At 49.0% G+C, this 19,768-nt stretch overlaps 1 protein-coding gene across 1 annotated transcript in view; it reads right to left on the reverse strand.

Annotated features, from left to right (window-relative positions):
- The window catches only part of TMPRSS9 (transmembrane serine protease 9), a 57,796-nt gene that overhangs the window by 22,651 nt on the left and 15,377 nt on the right, over nucleotides 1-19,768 (reverse strand). Inside the window, exons 2-5 of the mRNA XM_055547565.1 lie at nucleotides 7,383-7,549; nucleotides 3,345-3,472; nucleotides 874-941; nucleotides 590-765 (exon numbers count right to left, since the gene is read on the reverse strand). Of these exons, the coding sequence (XP_055403540.1) occupies nucleotides 590-765; nucleotides 874-941; nucleotides 3,345-3,472; nucleotides 7,383-7,524 (514 nt within the window). The 5' untranslated portion in view covers nucleotides 7,525-7,549. The remainder of the gene's footprint in view (nucleotides 1-589; nucleotides 766-873; nucleotides 942-3,344; nucleotides 3,473-7,382; nucleotides 7,550-19,768) is intronic.

Genomic DNA, 19,768 nt, shown 5'->3' on the forward strand with positions numbered 1-19,768 from the left:
GTGAGGTTACTAAGACACCAAGTGTGTCAGGGGTGGTAGAAGGGGACTAAATGTCCTCCCATGCCAGGTCAAGGCAACAATCTTTCAATCTGCACACTCTGAAATCACATCTGGCTCTCAAATCCCAACACACAGTAATCTTAGAATTTAGAGCATAACATCTACACTTAGTTCTATACCAGGGGGCCAGGGGCCAAATCTGGCCCACCACTTGTTTTTATAAAGAAAGTTTTATTGATACACAGATATGTGTCCATTTGTTTATATATTGTCTTTGCTGCTTTTGTGCTATGATGGCCAGGTTGAGTCATCTTGACAGAGACCCAATGGGTGGCAAAGATGAAAATAATTACAAGTTGCCACCCTGTGGTGTCTACCATTGAAGGTAAAGCAATGTGTATATGTTTCCTCGTCACGGAAAGGGTCGATTATGGAAAGTGTCAAGTTTAATGCAACTTCCACCTGGCTCCCCTCCCCCAGCACATCCCTCCCAAAGTCTCCTTGTCTCTGGGGTCACTCCCCTGTGAGCTGGGCAGACACGATGGTGCCACAGGGGGCTGGGGGATGCCACAAGCCTGGGGTCACTCACCTGTGAGCTGGGCAGACACAATGGTGCCATAGGGGGCTAGGGGGATGCCGAGGCCCTGCAGCCTCGCATGAAGTCCCCGCTGCAATAGCTGCTCCTCCAGGCCTGGGCTTGGCGTCCACAGGGCCAGCAGCAGAAAGTGCAGCCGGAAACGCACCAGGACGCTGGCGTTGCCCTCCCTGGTGGGGAGGACATTGGCCTTGAGAGGGAGGGCACTTCTCAGCTGGAATTCTCTGCAAATCCAGGGGTCCCCCAAGATCCTCTACCCCCAGGAGGCCCTCACTCACCAGTAACTCAGCACTGTGCAGCCCACGCAGCTGGACTCCAATTCTGTCTCTTGAAAGCTGCTGACAAACTGCAACAGAAACAGCAGCCACAAATGTGAGACCCCATGGAGACCCCTGGCTGGGAGAGTGGGGGAGGAGGAGAAAAGCACCTCCTCAACTCCGTGCATGCAGTCAGTTCACACTGCTGAGTGAGCGATGGGGTGGGCAGTCCCAGGGCGTGCCTGTGAAAACACAGCTCCACCAGCACATGATGGAGAAACACGTGGTCCCTCCATACCCGGAAGCATCCCTCATCCATGAAAAGGAGAGAAGCCCTGACACTCACAACCACGTGGACGGACCCTGAGAACACGGTGCTCAGTGAGAGAAGCAGACACAGAGGGACACACAGGGTGTGACTCCACTGACGGGAAACGTGCAGAGCAGGCCGATCCACAGACACAGAGAGTGGGTTCCTGGTGGTCAGGGGCTGGGGAGGGGATGGGAGTGAATGCTGATGGGGAGATAGGGTTTCCTTTTGGGGTGATGAAAGCTCCTGGAATTAGAGGTAATAGTTGCACAACTCTGTGACTGTACTAAATGTCACTTTAAAAATGGATGAATTTGGACTTCCCTGGAGGTCCAGTGTTTAAGACTCTGCGCTTCCACTGCAGTGGGCATTAGTCCCATCCCTGGGAAGGGGAACCTGCCTGCAATGCAGAAGCCCTGGGTTTGATCCCTGGGTGGGGAAGATACCCTGAAGGAGGAAATGTAAACCCACTCTAGGATTCTTGCCTGGAGAATCCCATGGACAGAGGAGCCTGGTGGGCCATAGTCCATGGGGTCACAAAGAGTCAGACATGACTGAGTGACTAACGCTTTCACTTTCAGGGGAACTAAGATCCCACATGCCATGTGGCATGGCCAAAAAAAAAAAAAAACAAGTGAGGTATAAGTTGGACTTCTCTGGTGGTCTAGTGGTTAAGTCTCTGTGCTTCCACTGCAGGGGGCATGGGTTCAATTCCCAGTCAGGGAAGTTCAACAATGCAGCCAAAACGAAAGATGTATAAGTCACCTACCATAAAAACTCACCTTTTAAAAGTATTCAATTAGATGGGGTTTTAGTACATTCACAGATTTGTACAACTCACCACGATTTTAAAATATTCTCATCACTCCAAAAGAAGCCCATCCCCATTACCAGTTACCCCCCCGTCCCCTCCCCCAGCCCCTGACCACCAGGAACCCACTCTCTGTGTCTGCGGATCGGCCTGCTCTGCACGTTTCCCGTCAGTGGAGTCACACCCTGCGTGTCCTTCTGTGTCTGCTTCTCTCACTGAGCGTCGTGTTCTCTCCACGTGGTAGTGGGTGTCAGGGCTGGGTGACGCTCCCGGGTGTGGAGGGTTCACAGCTGTTTATCCATTATCTGCTGATGGACAATCCGGTTGCTTTCCCTTCGGGGTTATCATGACTCATGGTGCTGTGAGCATCACGTGCAGGTTTCTGTGTGGACACACCTTTTTGTTTCTCTGGGGCAGATACCCAGGAACGGAATGGCTGGGTCAGGTGGTATTGCTGTTCGTCATTCAGTTCAGTTCAGTCGCTCAGTCGTGTCCGACTCTTTTCGACCCCATTAACTGCAGCACGCCAGGCCTCCCTGTCCATCACCAACTCCCGGAGTTCACTCAAACTCACGTCCATCGAGTCGATGATGCTATCCAGCCATCTCATCCTCTGTCGTCCCATTCTCCTCCTGCCCCCAATCCCTCCCAGCATCAGGGTCTTTTCCAATGAGTCAGCTCTTTGCATGAGGTGGCCAAAGTATTGGAGTTTCAGCCTCAGCATCAATCCTTCCAATGAACACCCAGGACTGGTCTCCTTTAGGATGGATTGGTTGGATCTTCTTGCAGTCCAAGGGGCTCACAAGAGTCTTCTCCAACACCACAGTTCAAAAGCATCAATTCTTTGGCGCTCAGCTTTCTTCACAGTCCAGCTCTCACATCCATACATGATGCTTAGTCATGTCCAATTCTTTGTGACCCCATGGACTACAGCACACCAGGCTTCCCTGTCCATCACCAACTCCCGGAGTTTCCTCAGATTCAAGTCCATTAAGCTGGTGATGCCATCCAACCATCTCATCCTCTACTGCCCCCCTCTCCTCCCGCCCTTAATCTTTCCCAGCATCAGGGTCAAATTGCCACACTGCTTTCTACAGAGGCTGCCCCTTTTCAGATTCCCACCAGCCACATAGGAAAGTTCTGATTTCTCTACTGAAATGCAGTTTACAACCTTCCAATAAGACCTATGGGTCTTATAGTCGGAGGTTCCCACCCGATGCTGCCATCCCCTGCTTTCTAGAAAGCACCAGCTGCGCCCTGTTCATCCCATGGCCCCTCTCCCTTCCTCAGTCTCCCCTCTGCCTTGCTGCCTCAGTCAGAGCCTTTGGCCACCCACTTGCCGCCTCCACCCCTGGCTCCCAGGACCCTCACCAGCATTTCCAGAGCAGGCGTCAGCGTGCGGTAGTACTCTGAGGTCTCCTGCTGCAAGCTGGGGGCAAACCGGATCCCACGCAGCTCTGCCATGTGCTCTACATCGACGCCCTGTGTAGAGAGGGAGGCTGCGGACGAGACCAGGACCCCATGAGAGCGCCCACTGCAGGGGCAGGGCTCAGTCAGCGAAGCGGGCCTCCAAGGCCCCCCCGCCACCCCAGGGCTGCTCATCCCAACTAATGGGGGTGGGCTGACTCCCTGGGGGTTGAGTGACTATTAACAGTGCTCTTTTTTTTTGTCTTTTTAAAGAGGACTATTTTTTTAAGTCTTTATTGAATTTGTTTCAACATTGCTTCTGCTTTATGTTTTTGGTTTCTGACCACCAGGCATGTGGGATCATAGCTCCCCTACCAGGGATCAAACCTGTATCCCCTGCAAGTCCTAACCACTGGACCGTCAGGGTGCCCCCTCATCCACTCTCACCCATCACTCACCTGAAGGCCCCCAGGTCCAGCACAAAAGCCCCAGGTGTCCCCAGGTTCCCTTAAGGGGAAGGCTGGCTCCCCCTAGAAACGCCTGGCCCAGGGCCCTGGGTCAACTTCAGCCCCAAATGGCTGAAATGGCCTCAAAAGACCTTACCTCAACTTTGGGGCAATTCCCACCTCCTCCCTGGCGGCTCAGATGATAAAGAATCCACCTGCAAAGCAGGAGACCAGGGTTCGATCCCTGGGTCGGGAGGATCCCCTGGCGAAGGGAATGGCTACCCACTCTAGTATTCTTGTCTGGAGAATCCCACGGACAGAGGAGCCTGGTGGGCTACAGTCCATAGGGTCGTAAAGAATCGGACACAATTGAATGACTAACACTTTCACTTTCCCTGGAAGAGGGCATCTAGTACGACAGGGGCATGGCCACAGTCAGGGATACCAGGACCCTCAGACCCCCACCCATGATGCCACCCTCTGAACAACACAGCTTCCGACTGTTGGAAACACTGTGGGAACCACATACAGCAAAGAACATTAAATGTCTTAAAGTAAAGAATATAACCCTACAGAGCACACGAAGACACCCATTTCTGTCAAAAAATATACAAGACTGGCAAAGGGGCCCCCAGTCAAAAATGATCATACTTGCTAAATTTTAAAAACAGGGGGACTTCCCTGGCGGTCCAATAGTTAAAACTGAGAGGGTAACAGGCAGGAAGGCTAGAGGTCCCCAGGCGGAGGAAATAGACTGTAAGCATCAGAACAAACTACAAGCGTCAGAGGTTGTTCTTCCTTCTCCACGCAAAATTAAAAGGAGGTTTCTTTTAAAATTCTGTGTTGCCATGAGGACACCTGGTTCCACCTGAACTTAACTTTTCTCAAACCTTGAGCTACCCAATGCAGTTTTTCTTATGGAAATGTTTTTCTTAAGCTATGTTAATGGACTGTATATTTATCTTAGAATCTGCTTTTCTTCAAGTTGGTGTGGCCTAAGACTCAGAACAATAATGGTTCAACAAACCAGTATGTTTTACTCATGGAAATATTCTCTTAAGCTAAGTTAATGAAACTATGTACTTACTTGGAAATCTGCCTTTCTTCAAGGTTCATGTCAATTGTTTTATGGCCTAGGATAACTCACCTTGTGACAATGCTATCTCACAATGCATGTTGTGATTGAGGGGCCGGGTGCAACTCTCAGTTTTGAGGCATTTCCTTTCTCTAATTAGCAGCCTGCTAATAGGTATATAAGTCCTTACTATAAACTAGCAAGGGGACACCCTTTCCACCCTATTCTGATGTCTATGTCAGAAGGGTTCTCTCTTTTATACTTTAATAAAACTTTATTATACAAAAAGCTCTGAGTGATCAAGCGTCATCACTGGCCCCAGATGGAATTCTTCTCCTCCGGAGGCCAAGAATCCCAGCATCATTCATGGCTTGTAGCAGCAATCTTTCAAAACTCTGAGCTGCCAATTCAGGGGGCTTGGGTTCAATCCCTGTTCAGGGAAATAAGATCCCACATGCCATGTGGTTTGGCCCAGTGGTTAGGACTCAGCACTTGCACTACCGTGCCCCTGGGTTCAATTCCTGGTCAGGGAACTAAGACACCCCACAAGCCATCTGGCATGGCCAAAGAAAAAAAAATTTTTTTTAATTTAAAACTAGAAGTAGCTGTCATCTACACTATGGAAGTCAGGTCCCAGCTCTATTTACTGGAATGAATATTCATCCAGATAGATATTTAGATATTTATTTATTGAATAGATAGAACAAACAGACTAAAACAATTCTAAAAATGGTTGTTTTCTCCTGCAAGGAACTAAAAAGAAAGGTAACAAGAATCCTGCTATGTGGATGCAAGTGCTTATGCTCTGGGCCCCCAATAAGCCCCACACTTTTCCTCTGAAATACCCACAGCTCCCATGCACTTGGAGAAACAGTCCAGCCAAGGGCTCATGTAAAACTGTACACCGATGAGTAAAATTCTGAGCTGTCTGGGAAGGGGACAAATTTGAACTGTAATTTTAAAATTGTTTTTAAATTTTAAGTGCTTCTTAAAGCCTTCCTTGGCTTCAGAGGTTCTGCTGGAGATTTGATCTAACTGTTGTCCCAGAATGTATCTGTGCTTCTAGAATGGAGTTGTGAAACTGACTCCTGCTGGGGGACAGGGTTGGGGGAGGGGGAGGGGGGCGCATGCGCCCACGCACACACAAAAACCAGTTTTCCTGCACTTCACCTCACAGCCATCAGAGGGCATCTATCAGCCATGCCAGACTTCCAGCTATTCCATATATTCACAAACATACATCTATACATTTAAAATATTAAAATATATACATCCCACATTGGGTTGCCAACTTATTATTTTGCACATGACACCATTTCCCCCCAAAACTGCCAGTTACCATCATCATTTCATGAACGAAGGGTGACTTTCACACCCCCACACAGAACTAAGAAACTCAGATATCTCAGAAGGAGCTCAGGTCAGAGCAGAACTTCCCGTGATGGCGGAAGGTCCTAGATCTGAGCATCCCCTGCAGGAACCACGAGCCACCAGTGAAATGTGGCTGGCAGGGATGGAGGAACTGGATTTTACCTGTCATTTAAATTAAGTCTAAATGGCACTGGGGCTCAGGGCTACCATGCAGAGGTACAGGGCAGCCCTGGAACTCTGTACAGTTGGCAGGCATCTGCTGGAGCCTTCCACTGACATGAAAAGACCTCCGTGTGTTTCTGTAACTGCAGCCCACAGCGTTCACAACGGGTCATTATTTTGTATGTGTGGGTGTGCGCTCAGTTGTGTCTGACTCTTTTCAACCCCATGGACTGTAGTCCACCAGGCTCCTCTGTCCATGGAATTGTCCAGGCAAGAATATTGGAGTGGGTTGCCATCCCCTCTTTCAGGAGGTCTTTCGGACCCAGGCATCGAATCCGTGTCTTTTATGCCTCCTGGATTGGCAGGTGGGTTCTTTACCACTAGTGCCACCTGGGAAGCCTTATTTTGTATGAAGTGAGAGGGACTTCAAATATGAAGTAAGAGGGACTTCCCTGGGGGTCCAATGGTTAAGACTCAGTGCTTCCACAGCAGGAGCATGGATTCAGTTCCTGGTTGGGGAACTCAGATCCAGTATGCCTTGTGGCATGGCAAAAAGTAATAATAATAAAGTGGGAGCCACTGTTGATTGTGGGAGGTGGGAAAGTTAAGGACTGCTCACTCATTTCTTATATTTTTGGGGACTTTCCAAATTTCTCAAAATAAGTTCCATTTCCCTACTGGTCTCCATTTCACCCTGGCCATGAATCCCCATTAAGAACCCCACATGTGGGAGACCCAAAATTTGCAGGTATTACCAAGGCGCCCAGGCTCCCAGTGCCCAGCCTGGCGCTAAGTGCAACATCCAGCGCCGGGCCCCCTGCCTTGCTCTTGGTGGCCTCCGTGGCCTGTATGCTCGACCCTTTGCTCTGGGACACCCCTGAGCGACTCCTGGGCATCTTTCTGCCAGTCTCCTGGTGTGTGGACCCAAGCAAGCCCATGGCCACTCACCCACAAGGACTCCCAGGGTGACGAGGACGATGCTGGTGGCCACGACAGTGGAGAGGGCTGCCCGGCAGCACATGGCATCTGCAGCCAGGACGTCCTTGGTGGCTCCAGGCACCAGCTGTAAGTCACTGGCAGTGGGCTCCATGGCTCCCGGACACAGGGACGGAGACCTGGAGGCGAGCAGAAGAGAGGCAGAAAAGCGAGGTCAGAGCTAGGGCGGCACTTCTCTTCCCCTAAGCAAGGGTCTTCCTTGTGCAAACTAGCTGCCATCAATAGCACCTGAGGCGAGCCTGGACTCTTGTTAACAGAAGTACGTTGATTTAAGCCATTAAGCATGAGGTGATGTTGTGGTGTGGCATAACAGTGACTACAATGCTCCTTCATCCATTAAATGCTATTTGAAAGTCAACTAATGGCTTTGGTTTTTTTTTTTTTGTTTTTTTTTTTTTGGCTGCACCACACAGCTTGTGAGACCTTCGTTCCCCAGCCAGAGATTGAACCCACAGCCGTGGCAGCGAAAGTGCAGACAGAATCCTAACTACTGAACTGTCAGAGAATTCCCAATGGCTTCATTCTTTTAAGTTTTTTTAAAATTTTAGTTTTGGTTGTACTGGGTCTTCATTGCTGGGCTTTCTCCAGCTGCAGAGAGCGGGGCTCCTCTTCACTGTGGTGCTCGGGCTTCTCGTTGCAGTGGCTTCTCCTGTTGTGGAGCCCAGGTTCTAGAGCATGCAGGCTTCAGTAATTGCGGCTCCCCGGCTCTAGAGCACAGGCTCAGTAGTTGCGGCACACCGGCTTAGCTGCTCTGTGGCATAGGAGATCTTCCCAGATCAGGGGTCAAACCTGTGTCCCCTGCATTGGCAGGTAGAGTCGTATCCACTGTGCCACCAGGGAAGTCCATTTAAAAAAAAATTTTTTTTAAGTCTTTACTGAATCTGTTACAACATTGCTTCTGTTTTATGCTTTGGTTTTTTAGGGATCCCAGCTTCCCAACCAGGGATGGAACCTGCACCCCCTGCATTTGGAAGGCAAAGTTCCAACCACTGGACAGCCAGGGAAGTCCCGTTTCTTTTTTTTTTTTTTTTTGTATTAATTTTTATTGGAGTATAGTTGCTTTACAACAATGGCATTTTTATGAGTATGCAAAATTTTAGCATTAGGCTGATTCTCCATCATAACAATTAATGATATATATATTTTTAAATCTCTTATTAGGGAGGATGGTGTTTCTGTGGTAAAGATTCCACCTGCCAATGCAAGAGACAAGGGTTCGATCCCTGGGTTGGAGAGATCCCCTGGAGGACAGCATGGCAACCCACTCCAGTATTCTTGCCTGGGAAATCCCATGGACAGAGGAGCCTGCTGGGCCACAGTCCATGGGGTTGCAAAGAGTCAGATATGACTGACCGACTAAAACAACAAAGGGTAAGAATAAGCTGTGAGATCTAACAGCTCTGGCCTCCAGCTTCCCCCTCTGTTAAATGGGCAGAAGACAATGCCTGCTGCCATCTGGCTAATTCCTGCCTCTCAGGATCCAGGATCTCAGACTCTCAGCTCACAGAGAGCAGAGCTGAGAGGTGGTGACAGGCTGAACTCCGGCACTTCTGCCTCTGAAGTGTCTCTGTGTCAGGCGCCAACAAATGCACTTCAGGCAGTTGGCTTCTGCTCCTTGCAACTACGAGAGCCTTGAATGTGTTCAGCCCTCCCCACTCACAGCATACCCCTGCCCCCGACCTGGCTGGATAATTCCCTTCCGTTCATGAGACCTGAGCAGACCTCTACTCTAAAGCCTCAGCCTGCAGAGAAGCCTTTGTCTAGGAGGGGATGAGTCACCTTTATGGCTCTGCAGCGGTGGATCTCATTACCTACCCCCACCCCTGCTCCGCATGGATGCTGCCTCCATTGCGTGGGCAGAGAATGACTCATATCTGGCCTCTGACACACTCTTCCCCGTTTGAACACCACCCAGAAAGAAGTGGGGAGACAATCCCACTCTACTTCCCTTGACAGGGCTCCATGAAGTGCGCTCTTGGCCAGGTGCTTCTCTGGGGGGAATGGAGCTGCTTTGTAGGCCCGTATGGATGGACAGCAGGTCTGCGCATCAGATAAAATATAGTGTGTGCGTGCAAAGTCGCTTCACTTGTATCGACTCTTTGCAACCCTGTGCACTGTAGCCCACCAGGTTCTTCTGTCCATCGGATTCTCTAGGCAAGGATACTGGAGTGGATTGCCATGCCCTCTTCCAGTGGATCTTCCCGATGCAGGGATTGAACCCACATCTCTTATGTCTCCTGCATTGGCAGGCAGGTTCTTTACCGCTGGCGCCACCTGGAAAGCCCATAAATACAGTATACCCAGTCAAACTTAAATTTCAGATGAATAAGACCTATAGATTTCCCTGGTGGTCCAGTGGTTAAGACTCAAAGCTTCAAGTACAGGGGCACAGGTTTGATCCTTGGTCAGCGAACTAAGAGCCCACATGCCACACAGCTCAGCCAAAACAAACAAGCAAACAAAAAACATGACAAAAACATCTTGCGATAGTTAACTTTGTGTGTCCACAGGGCTAGGCCATGATGCTGGGTTTTGACCAAACATGGTTCCTGACATTGCGGTGAAGACATAATTAACACTTAACCAGTTGATGTTGAGTAAAGCAGATGAGCTTCTGTAGTTTGGATGGGCTGCATCCAATCAGTTGAAGGCCTTAAGAGAAAAGATCAAGGTTTCCCCCCAAAGAAGGAATACTGCCTCCAGGTAGCCTTTGCACTTGAGCTGCAACATCAACTTTTCCCAGGGTCTCCAGCCTGCCCTGCAGATTTTGCATTTGCCAGCTCCCATGATTGTGAGCTAACTCTGGTCTGTCTGTCTGTCTTCCTCTCCATTCTACTGGTTCTCTTTCTCTAGAGAACCTGACACATACAGTTCCTAACATGTCTTGTGCAAAATTTGGAACATACTTGTATTAAGAAAAAGCATTTAAAAATTTTTATTCAAGTCATTTATTTGGCTATGTTGGATCTCAGTTGCAGCATGCAGGATCTAGTTCCCTGACCAGGGATCGAAGCCAGGCCCCCTGAATTGGGAGCACAGAGTCTTAGCCACTGGACTGCCAGGGAAGTCTCCCCAAAATGTATTTGTTGTTTGCCTGAAATTCAAATTTATCTGGCTGTGCTGTATGTTTACTGTTAAATCTGGAACCCCACACCGGGGCCCAGCCAGAATGTCCTATCCGATCAAGGTAACACGTCCTACTGGGAACAGCCACTCTGCGCCTCACCACCACCATGCAGAGTTGGTAAGAAAGGGGAGTAGTGCAGAGGTGGGGAGCAAGGTCGTACAAAGCTCACCCCTTTATTCTTACACTTGAGCTGAATTGCTGTCTGAGGAGCCAGAGAAGCTCTAAGAATCACTTGATGAAATGTTTTAAGGACAAAGACACCAAGATTCACTTTTGTGATTAGGGCTGGAAACACGAGTGTAGTGTATGAGCTCATTGACAGCCCCCATACAAACACATACACTACATTCATTCAGCCCCAGCTGGCCCTGTCACCCCCTACCCCTTGGGTTTTCTAAGGATTCCTGTGTTCTCCAAATTGTCTTGTCATCACCATCATTAGGGCACAGAGGGGCCCGGCTGCTATTTAGCATTGAACATAGAAGCTCCATTCACTGTCTCCGTCAATCTGATATTTACGACCGGCCAGGCCTGGCTGCTCTGTGCTGGGTACCCGGCCCTTAATGAGACAGATGTGATTCTCAGCTCACAGAGCATAAATCTTAGTGACAGAGACCCAAGTAAATTAAAATTGTGGCTACAATAACTGCTGCGTCCATGGGGCTTTGGGTCTCTGTCAAAAGGAAGCTTTGATCTAGACAGGGGTCAAGGGAAACTTCCTGATGGAGGGATGAGTTACATGAGTTCTGATGGATAAACAGGAATCCAGGCAGTGGCTGGTGGAAGCAATAGATGTTCATACAGTAAGAACAAAATACGTAAAAGTCCTGTGGCAGGAGGGAGCAAGCCTGGGCCCTCTTAGAGGAGGTGTGCTAGTCAACTGCTGCCACGTAACAAGTTATCACACACATAGCTGCTTAAAACAATGCATGTTCCTTATCTCATGGTTTCTGCAGGTCAGGAATCTGGCACGTTTTAGGGGTCCTCTGCTCAGGGTCTCACTCAGCTACAAACAAAACATTAGCTGGGGGAGTTCCCTGAAGGTCCAGTGATTAGGAACTTTCACTGCTGTGGCACGGGTTCAATTCCTGCTAGAGGAGCTAAGATCCAACAAGCTGTGCAGTGCAGAAAAAGAAGTGTGAGCTGGGTAGCATTCTCATCCAGAGGCTCAACCAGGGAGGCTCCACTCCCGAGCTCCCTGCTGTGGCCAGAATCTGGTTCCTTGTGCTTCTAGGGCTGAGGCCCCCTCTTTCTGCTGGCTGTCAGTCAGGGGCTGCTGTCCGCAGCAGAGAGCTGTTGAGCTCCACACAAATTCAGAAAGCACTTCCAGCTCCCTCTTGACACTCCCTCTAGATATCTTGCCAACACCTACAGTGACCCACTGTCTCAGTTTCCCTGGGATTTCTCTGTTTTAGCCACATAAGCCCCGCATCTCAGTGTGTGTGTGTGTGTGTGTGCGCGCGCGCGCGTGTGCGTGTGTGTGTGTGTTACTTGCTCAGTCCTGTCCAACTGTTTGTGACCTCATGGACTGTAGCCCATCAGGTTCCTCTGTCCATGGGATTCTCCAGGCAAGAATACTAGAGTGGGTTGCTATGCTCGCCTCCAGGGGATCTTCCTTACCTAAGTATCAAACCTGCATCTCTTGTGTCTCCTGCATTGGCAAGTGGATTCTTTTCCACTGAGCCACCTGGGAGGCCCCTATATGCAATCACTAAGTCATTTTATATAAGGGATTTGAGCATCTATGGGTTTCAGTGTCCCTCAGACAGTGAGGGACGAGTGTAATTAGTCTCTTCAGACCGTGTCTATCACCAAGTCCTGCAGATTCAATATCCTGCACTTCTGTAGAATAGGGGGCACTAAACTTCATATGCGGAGAGCCAGAGTGAATATTTTCAGCTTTGTAGTCCCACAGTCTACTATTAATACAACTCTGTCACGTCATAAAAGCAGCATCAGGCACACGTAAACACACAGGTATGGCTATGTTCCCAGGAAACAGGCAATTGGCTGGGGTTAATCTGAGGGCCATAATATGGGACCTTTGGTCTAGGGTTCCTCTTTTGTCTTCATCCACACTGCCTAGTGCAAGTTGTCACCACCTCAAATCTGAATTATTGCAACAACTTGGACTCTCCACTTCATTATCCACACTAGAGCCAGACTGATCTTTCACCAGGAAAATCCAGTTACTCTTCTGCTTTTAAGCAGTCAAACCCAATGGGTAAAGGGCAGAAAAACAAAGTCAGACAAAACTTTTTAAGAGAGGTGTACCCTCATCTTAGATTCTGCAGGATTCCAACAGATAAAAGCATGCTAAGGATAAGTTCTCAATCTCAAAATAGCAAAACACACTAAGAAAAAAAAAATCAGCAAGAGTCAGCGGAAAAAAAGAAGACAGTACTAGATACTGAAGACATTCTGAAAGTGAAACCATCTGAGATTATAAAACAATATATATGACAATATTTTATACACTTAAAACTCATTCAGACATAATATAATTGAAAACAGGCTGGATCACAGACTGGATGGACATGAGTTTGAGCAAGCTCCGGGAGTTGGTGATGGACAGGGAAGCCTGGCATGCTGCAGTCCATGGGATCACAAAGAGTCGGACGTGACTGAGCAACTGAAGGTTTAAAAAATTATCTAGAACTGAATGATAGTGAATATGAAAGTAAAAAGTGAAAGTGTTAGTCGCTCAGTCATGTCCAACTTTTTGTGACCCCATGAACTGTAGCCCGCCAGGCTCCTCTGTCCATGGGATTCTCCAGGCAAGAATACTGGAGTGGGTTGCTGTGCCCTCCTTTGGGGGATCTTCCCGACCCAGGGATCAAACCTGTCTTTTCTGTCTCCTACATTGGCAGGCAGGTTCTTTATCACTAGCACCATCTGGGAAGCTGTCCTCATACTATATGACTGTCATTTTTTTTTCTGGTTGTGCCACATGGCATGTGGGATCTTAGTTTCCTGACCAGGGATTGAACCCATATCCCCTACTTCGGAAGCATGGAGTCTTAACCACTGGACTGCTAGGGAAGTCCCTATTCTATGACTTAATGACAAAACAGTGTAGGGGGGTGGATAAAATAGAACACTCTAAAAACAAACAAGCAAACAGAAATAAACTTTGGCCTTTGCCCCCAGTTCTGGGAAGTGGTCTCTGGGAGACTGAGGTCAACCATGTGGATGACCGATGAGTCCGTCAGTCAATCAGTTGTGCCCAGTGAAAGCTCTGTACCCTGGCGCTTGGGGGAGCCACCCTGACTGGCAATGCTTCGTGTGTGCTGTCTCACAACAATGCCGGGAGAATACTGCATCCTGACTGTGCCGGGAGAGGACATGGAACTTCCTGTTTGTGTCCCCCACTCCCAATTCATATGTTAAAATTCTAACCCTCCATGGGATGATATTTGGAGGTGGGGCCTTTGGGAAGTGTTAAGGGTGGGGCTCCCCAGGAATGAGGTTAGTGCCCGTATAAAGGGAACCCAGAGGAGAAGAAAATGGAAACCCACTCCAGCATTCTTGCCTGGGAAATCCCATGGACAGAGGAGCCTGGTGGGCTACAGTCCATGGGGTCACAAAAAGTCAAGACGCAACTTAGTGACGAAAGAACAACTAGCCACATATGACTACTGAGCACTTGACATAAGTTAAGGTATGCTATAAGCAAAAAATGCACACTGGATTTCCAAGACAGAGTGAAAAAAAAAAAAGAGAGAGAGAAAGAGTGTAAAACATCTTACAATCTTTATACTGACTATATGTTAAAAGGTATCTAGACTATATTGGGCTAAATAGAATGTTATTAAAAAATTTTTTTAAAGAAATGAGATGAATAACTAATGAAAATCTACTATATGGCACAGGGAACTCAGTGCTCTGTGGTGACCTAAATGGAAGGGAAATCCAAAAAAGAGAGGATGCATGCTAAGTCGCTCCAGTTGTGTCCGACTCTTTGCAACACTATGGACTGCAGCCCACCAGATTCCTCTGTCCATGAGATTCTCCGGCAAGAATACTGGAGTGGGTTGCCATTTCCTCCTCCAGGGGATCTTCCTGACCCAGGGATCAAACCTTCAGCTCTAATGTCCCCTGCATTGGCAGGTGGGTTCTTTACCACCAGCACCACCAAATATGTATAAACATACAGCTGATTCACTTTGCTGTACAGCAGAAACTAATATGGCATTGTACCCCAGAGACCTCCCTGGACCTTCTGCCATGAGAAGACACAGCAAAGAGATCGCCATCGATGAGCCAAGAAGCAGGGCCTCAGCAGACACTGGACCTGCCAGTGCCTTGATGCTGGATTTCCAGCCCCCAGTACTCTGAGACGTAAATTTCTGTTGTGTATCAGCTGCCCAGTCTTGGTATTTTGGAACAGCAGCCCAAAGGGACTCAGACAGCTAGACTCAGTCCTATATCTCTCTCCCTTTAGTTGATCTTAATCCATCATCTTATTTTTGTTAATATTTTTATTAACTTATTTAGCTGCATCAGGTCTTACTTGTGGCTTGTGGGATCTAGCTCCCCAACCAGGGATGGAGCTGGGACCCCTGTATTAGAAGCATGGAGTTTCAGCCACTGGACCACCAGTTGTTGCTCAGTCGTTCAGTCATATTTGACTCTCTGCGACTCCATGGACTTCAGAACGTCAGACTTCACTGTGCTTCATCATCTCCCAGAGTTGCTCAAACTTATATCCATTGAGCCATTGATGCCATCCAACCATTTCATCCTTTTTTGCCCCTTTCTTCTCCTGCCTTCAGTCTTCCCCAGCATCAAGGTCTTTAACCATCAAGGAAATCCCTTAATCCATAATCTTTATCCCTCTAACTGTTACAGCTAATCTTAAACCGTAAATGTGAGTATGATAACACTTACTGATTTCTGAGTCTTTCTAGTGAATTGTCAAACCTCATGGTGGTTTTGGGAACCACTCCTGCTTATTAGCTTCCTGGGGTGGCCATAACAAAGCACCACAAGCATGGGGTCTTATATAAGAAATGCTTGTTGACTCCCAGTTCTGGAGGTCAAGAATCAGAGGTCAGCATGTCAGCAGGGTAGCTTCCTCTGCAGACTTGTTCCAGGCTCTCTCCTGGCTTCCAGAGGTAGCTGATGACCTTTGATGTTACTTGGCTTGCGGCAGCATCACTATTTCTCTGCCTCCATCTCTACACTGCCTTCTCCCAGTGTCCAAACGTCCCCTTGCTATAAGGACAGCAGTTGTATCGAATTAAAGCCCACCCTGATGACCTCGTTTTAACTTGACTGTATCTACAAAGACCCTATATCCAAATGAGGGCACCTCCTGAGGTGCTGGGGGTTAGGACTGCAATGCTGGGGAAACATCCCTCAACTTGCAAATGACCTCAGAATCGAGGACAGTCCTGCACAGAGACTGTGACCTCTGATCGTGCAGTTCTCCCCACCAGCCTCACAAAGGAAAAGTGTTAAAAAGAGAGGGTATATGCCCATTAGGATGCTTATCGCCCAAAACCGAAAGAGAGCAAGCGCTGGCGAGGATGTGGGGCAGTTAGCCCCGTCATGCACCATCACTGGGAGTGCAAACCGGTGTAGCCAACAGGGGAGCAGTCTGGAGAGTTCTCAAAACATTAAACACAGAACAACCATATGCTGCAGTAAGCTGACTCCTGGGTATACATACACCCAAAAGAACAAAAAGCAGGGTCTCAAACAGATATTTGCACACCTATGTTCACAGCAGCATATTCACACTGGCCAAAGGTAGGAGCAACCCAAGTGTCCATTGGTGGGTGATGGATAAACACAATGTGGTCCATCCACACAGTGGAATGTTACTCAGTCTTAAAAAGGAAGGAGATTCAAACACCTGCTACCACCTGGATGAGCCTTGAGAACATGATGCTCAGTGACAGAAGCAGACACAGAAGGACAAATACTGATTCCACTCTCAGGAGGTCCTGGAGGAGTCAGACCCACAGAGACAGGAAGTAGATGATGGGCCCAGGGGCTGGCGGAGGGGACTGGGAGTCTGTTTAATGAGAGTGGAGGTTTAGCTTGGGAAGATGAGAAAGTTCTAGAGATGATGGTGGGGATGGTTGCACAACCATGTGAATGTGCTTAGTGCCACCAAGCTGTGCACCTAAAAATGGTTATGATGGTGAATTCTACATTATGTATAATCTACCCTGGTAGCTCAAATGGTAAAGAATCCGTCCACAATGTGGGAGACCTGGATTCGATCCCTGGGTTGGGAAGATCCCCCGGAGGAGGGCATGGCAACCCACTCCAGTATTCTTGCCTGGAGAATTTCATGGACAGAGCAGCCTGGCACACTACAGTCCATGGGGTTGCAAAGAGTCTAACACAATCGAGCCACTAAGCACACACACATAATCTACCCCAATAAAAATAGAAAGGAATTGAGAGAGAGGAACTGACAGATGCCAGAAGTAAAGAAGTGAGAAGGAAAAACTGTTCACAGACAGAAACACCCAGAATGTGAAGGCCAAGAGCGATTATCTGTGAACAAACGAGGAAACCCAGGAGAGGCCAGGCCGCTGGCAGCCCTGCCCCAGCTAGGAGTCCAACAAATTCTGGCCTGGACGCGCACCAGCGCATTCATGCCCCGGCACGACCCTGAAGCGGCCTCCTAGGAGGGCGCAGAAACCGCATCCAGATGTTGGCAGGTCTGGTGTAGGGCAGATAAAAATCAGGCTCTGAAATCTGCCTTGGAACCAAGCGAAGCTCAGAAAACACAATGACCGTTTGGTCCAAAATACCCGACAGTGTCTCCAGGCACTTCCACAGAAACAGCATTTCGCCTGGACACTGTGGCAGAGAAGATAATGTCCACAAAGACGCCCCCGTCCTAGTCCTGGGACCATGGGGACGTGTCACAGGGCAGAAGAGACTCTGCAGGTGGGATTAAGGCCCCTGAGACAGGGCCCCTATAAGAGGGAGGGGAGGGTCAAAGGCAGAGAGATGGGAGATGCTGCTTGGCTGGCTGTGAGGATGGAGGGAGGGGCCGCGATCCAGGGATGCGGCGCCTCTAGAAGCTGGAAAAGGCAGGAGCCGGTGCTCCCTGGAGCCTCCGGAGGGACCGGCCCTGCCCACAGAGGGATTTAGCCCCTGTGAGGCTCCCTAAGTTACAGCAGCAACAGGAAGCTAATATAGGCTCTTTGCAGGCCATGCCACACAGTGTTCAACCAAGAGAGATCTGTGTGTTGAGCGGGGGCACTGAGCATCTTCGTAGGAAGAACAACTTGAAAATGGGAACTGCCCTTTCCCCACTGCTCTCTCTGGTCAGGTGCAAGGACTGCTAGTCGCCAGAAGACCAATGATCACATTCTGACTTCAGCCCAACTAGTTCCATGGCCCCAGCAGGGCAGTGAACCTCTCCAGACCTCAGTTACTGGCTGGTCGTTGATTGGCTTTGTGCCTTTAGTTCTAATTTTCGATAGCAAGCGGCTGACCATGTCTTTTTGTCTTCCTAGAATTCTTTTTCTAAGGGCAAAGTCCACCCCAGTCATATGGCCCACCCACTACACTAATCCCGGTAGTGACTGGTCCACACTGGACCCAGACCTGCCAATCACAATAACCAATCCTCCACCCCCATCAGTGATTGGTCCATCCTGGACCTGGGCCTGTCAATCACAGTACCCATATCTCCATCCCTATTGATGATTGGGGCACTGGATGCAAGCCAGCCAATCACAGTAACCACCCATCTACCCCCACCAGTGATTGGTCCACAGGGCCTGCCAATCACAGTAACCACCCCTCCATCCCTGTTGATGACTGGTCCACATTGGACACAGATCCTCCAATCACAGTAACCACCCTTTCACCCACATCAGTGATTAGTCCAAAGGGTTGCAGGCCAACCAACTTTCCTCCCTGAATTTCAGTTGTATGAAATTGCCACTTTCGTAGGCCAAAAACAATAGGACATGATCAACTTCGTGGGGGCTTCTCTGATGGCTCGGACAGTAAAGAATCTGTCTGCAATGCAGGATATCTGGGTTCCACTCCTGGGTGGGGAAGATCCCCTGGAGAAGGGAATGGCTATCCACCCCAGTATTCTTTCCTGGAGAATTCCATGGACACAGAAGCCTGGTGGGCTATAGTCCATGGGGTCGCAAAAGGTTGGACCTGATTGAGCAACTAACACCTTCACACAACTAATAACAGGAGGGAGGGCGCAGCCTTCTTCCCAGTGGGGCTCCTTAGCTCCCATGACTAGGCTTGAGGCCATCGGCTGCCATCTTGACCTCCAAAAGAATGGCAGGAGGATGCGGTCAATTCTGAAGGAAGAGGCTGGATGGATGTAGGGAGCACAGCCAGGAAAGGACTTCAGGGGACAAGACAAAGTGACTCAGCCCTGCCTGGGGCCAGGTCTTCTCTGGACTGGCCAGGCACAGGAGCAAAACTTGGCTCGAATGGTTCAAGCTGGGGTTGTCTCTTTTACATGAATCTTGGACAAACCAAAGTAGGGAGCCATAACTTCTACAGGGACCCTACAGCCCTTCACCACCTCTCCCACCATTGTAAAAAAAGAGACCACTTGATCAACACGACATCAGATTTATCCAAATTCTAGATGGTGTCACCTCTGCATACATGGGGATCCTGTTTCCATGAGGCCTGGGCAGAGTCATGCACAGTCCATGATCAGGAGAGAACCTCCTCGCTAAGTGCACCATCCAAGTCTGAAAAGCGTCCCTGGAGACAAAGGAGCCTTCACGTCAGGTCTTCATGTTCTCATTCACTGGCCTCCTTTTGGGCAAAATCTTGATGGACAGCATAGATAGATAGATAGTGAAGTCGCTCAGTCGTGTCCGATCTTTGCGACCCCATGGACTGTAGCCCAGCAGGCTCCTCTGTCCATGGGATTCTCCAGGCAAGCATACCGGAGTGGGTTGCCATTTCTTTCTCCAGGAGATCTTCCTGACCCAGGATTCAAACCCGGGTCTCCGGCATTGTAGGCAGATGTGTTACCATCTTAGCTACCAGGGAAGTCCGATGGACAGCTTAAGCAGTTACAAAATAAAGCCTGTCAAATGATTTGTAAGTGGCACCCACGCCACAGCCTGTGCAAAAGCCCTTCTTCCTCCCCAGGAGAGCCCACAGCAGCAAGGATCACTTATCCACTGACAACCTTCAAGTATTAACAGAAATTTCCAGCTTAAGTTGCTCTGGAGCTTCAATCAGGACT

The sequence above is a fragment of the Bubalus kerabau genome, chromosome 1, assembly GCF_029407905.1.
Source record: "Bubalus kerabau isolate K-KA32 ecotype Philippines breed swamp buffalo chromosome 1, PCC_UOA_SB_1v2, whole genome shotgun sequence".
NCBI classification, from domain to species: domain Eukaryota; kingdom Metazoa; phylum Chordata; class Mammalia; order Artiodactyla; family Bovidae; genus Bubalus; species Bubalus kerabau.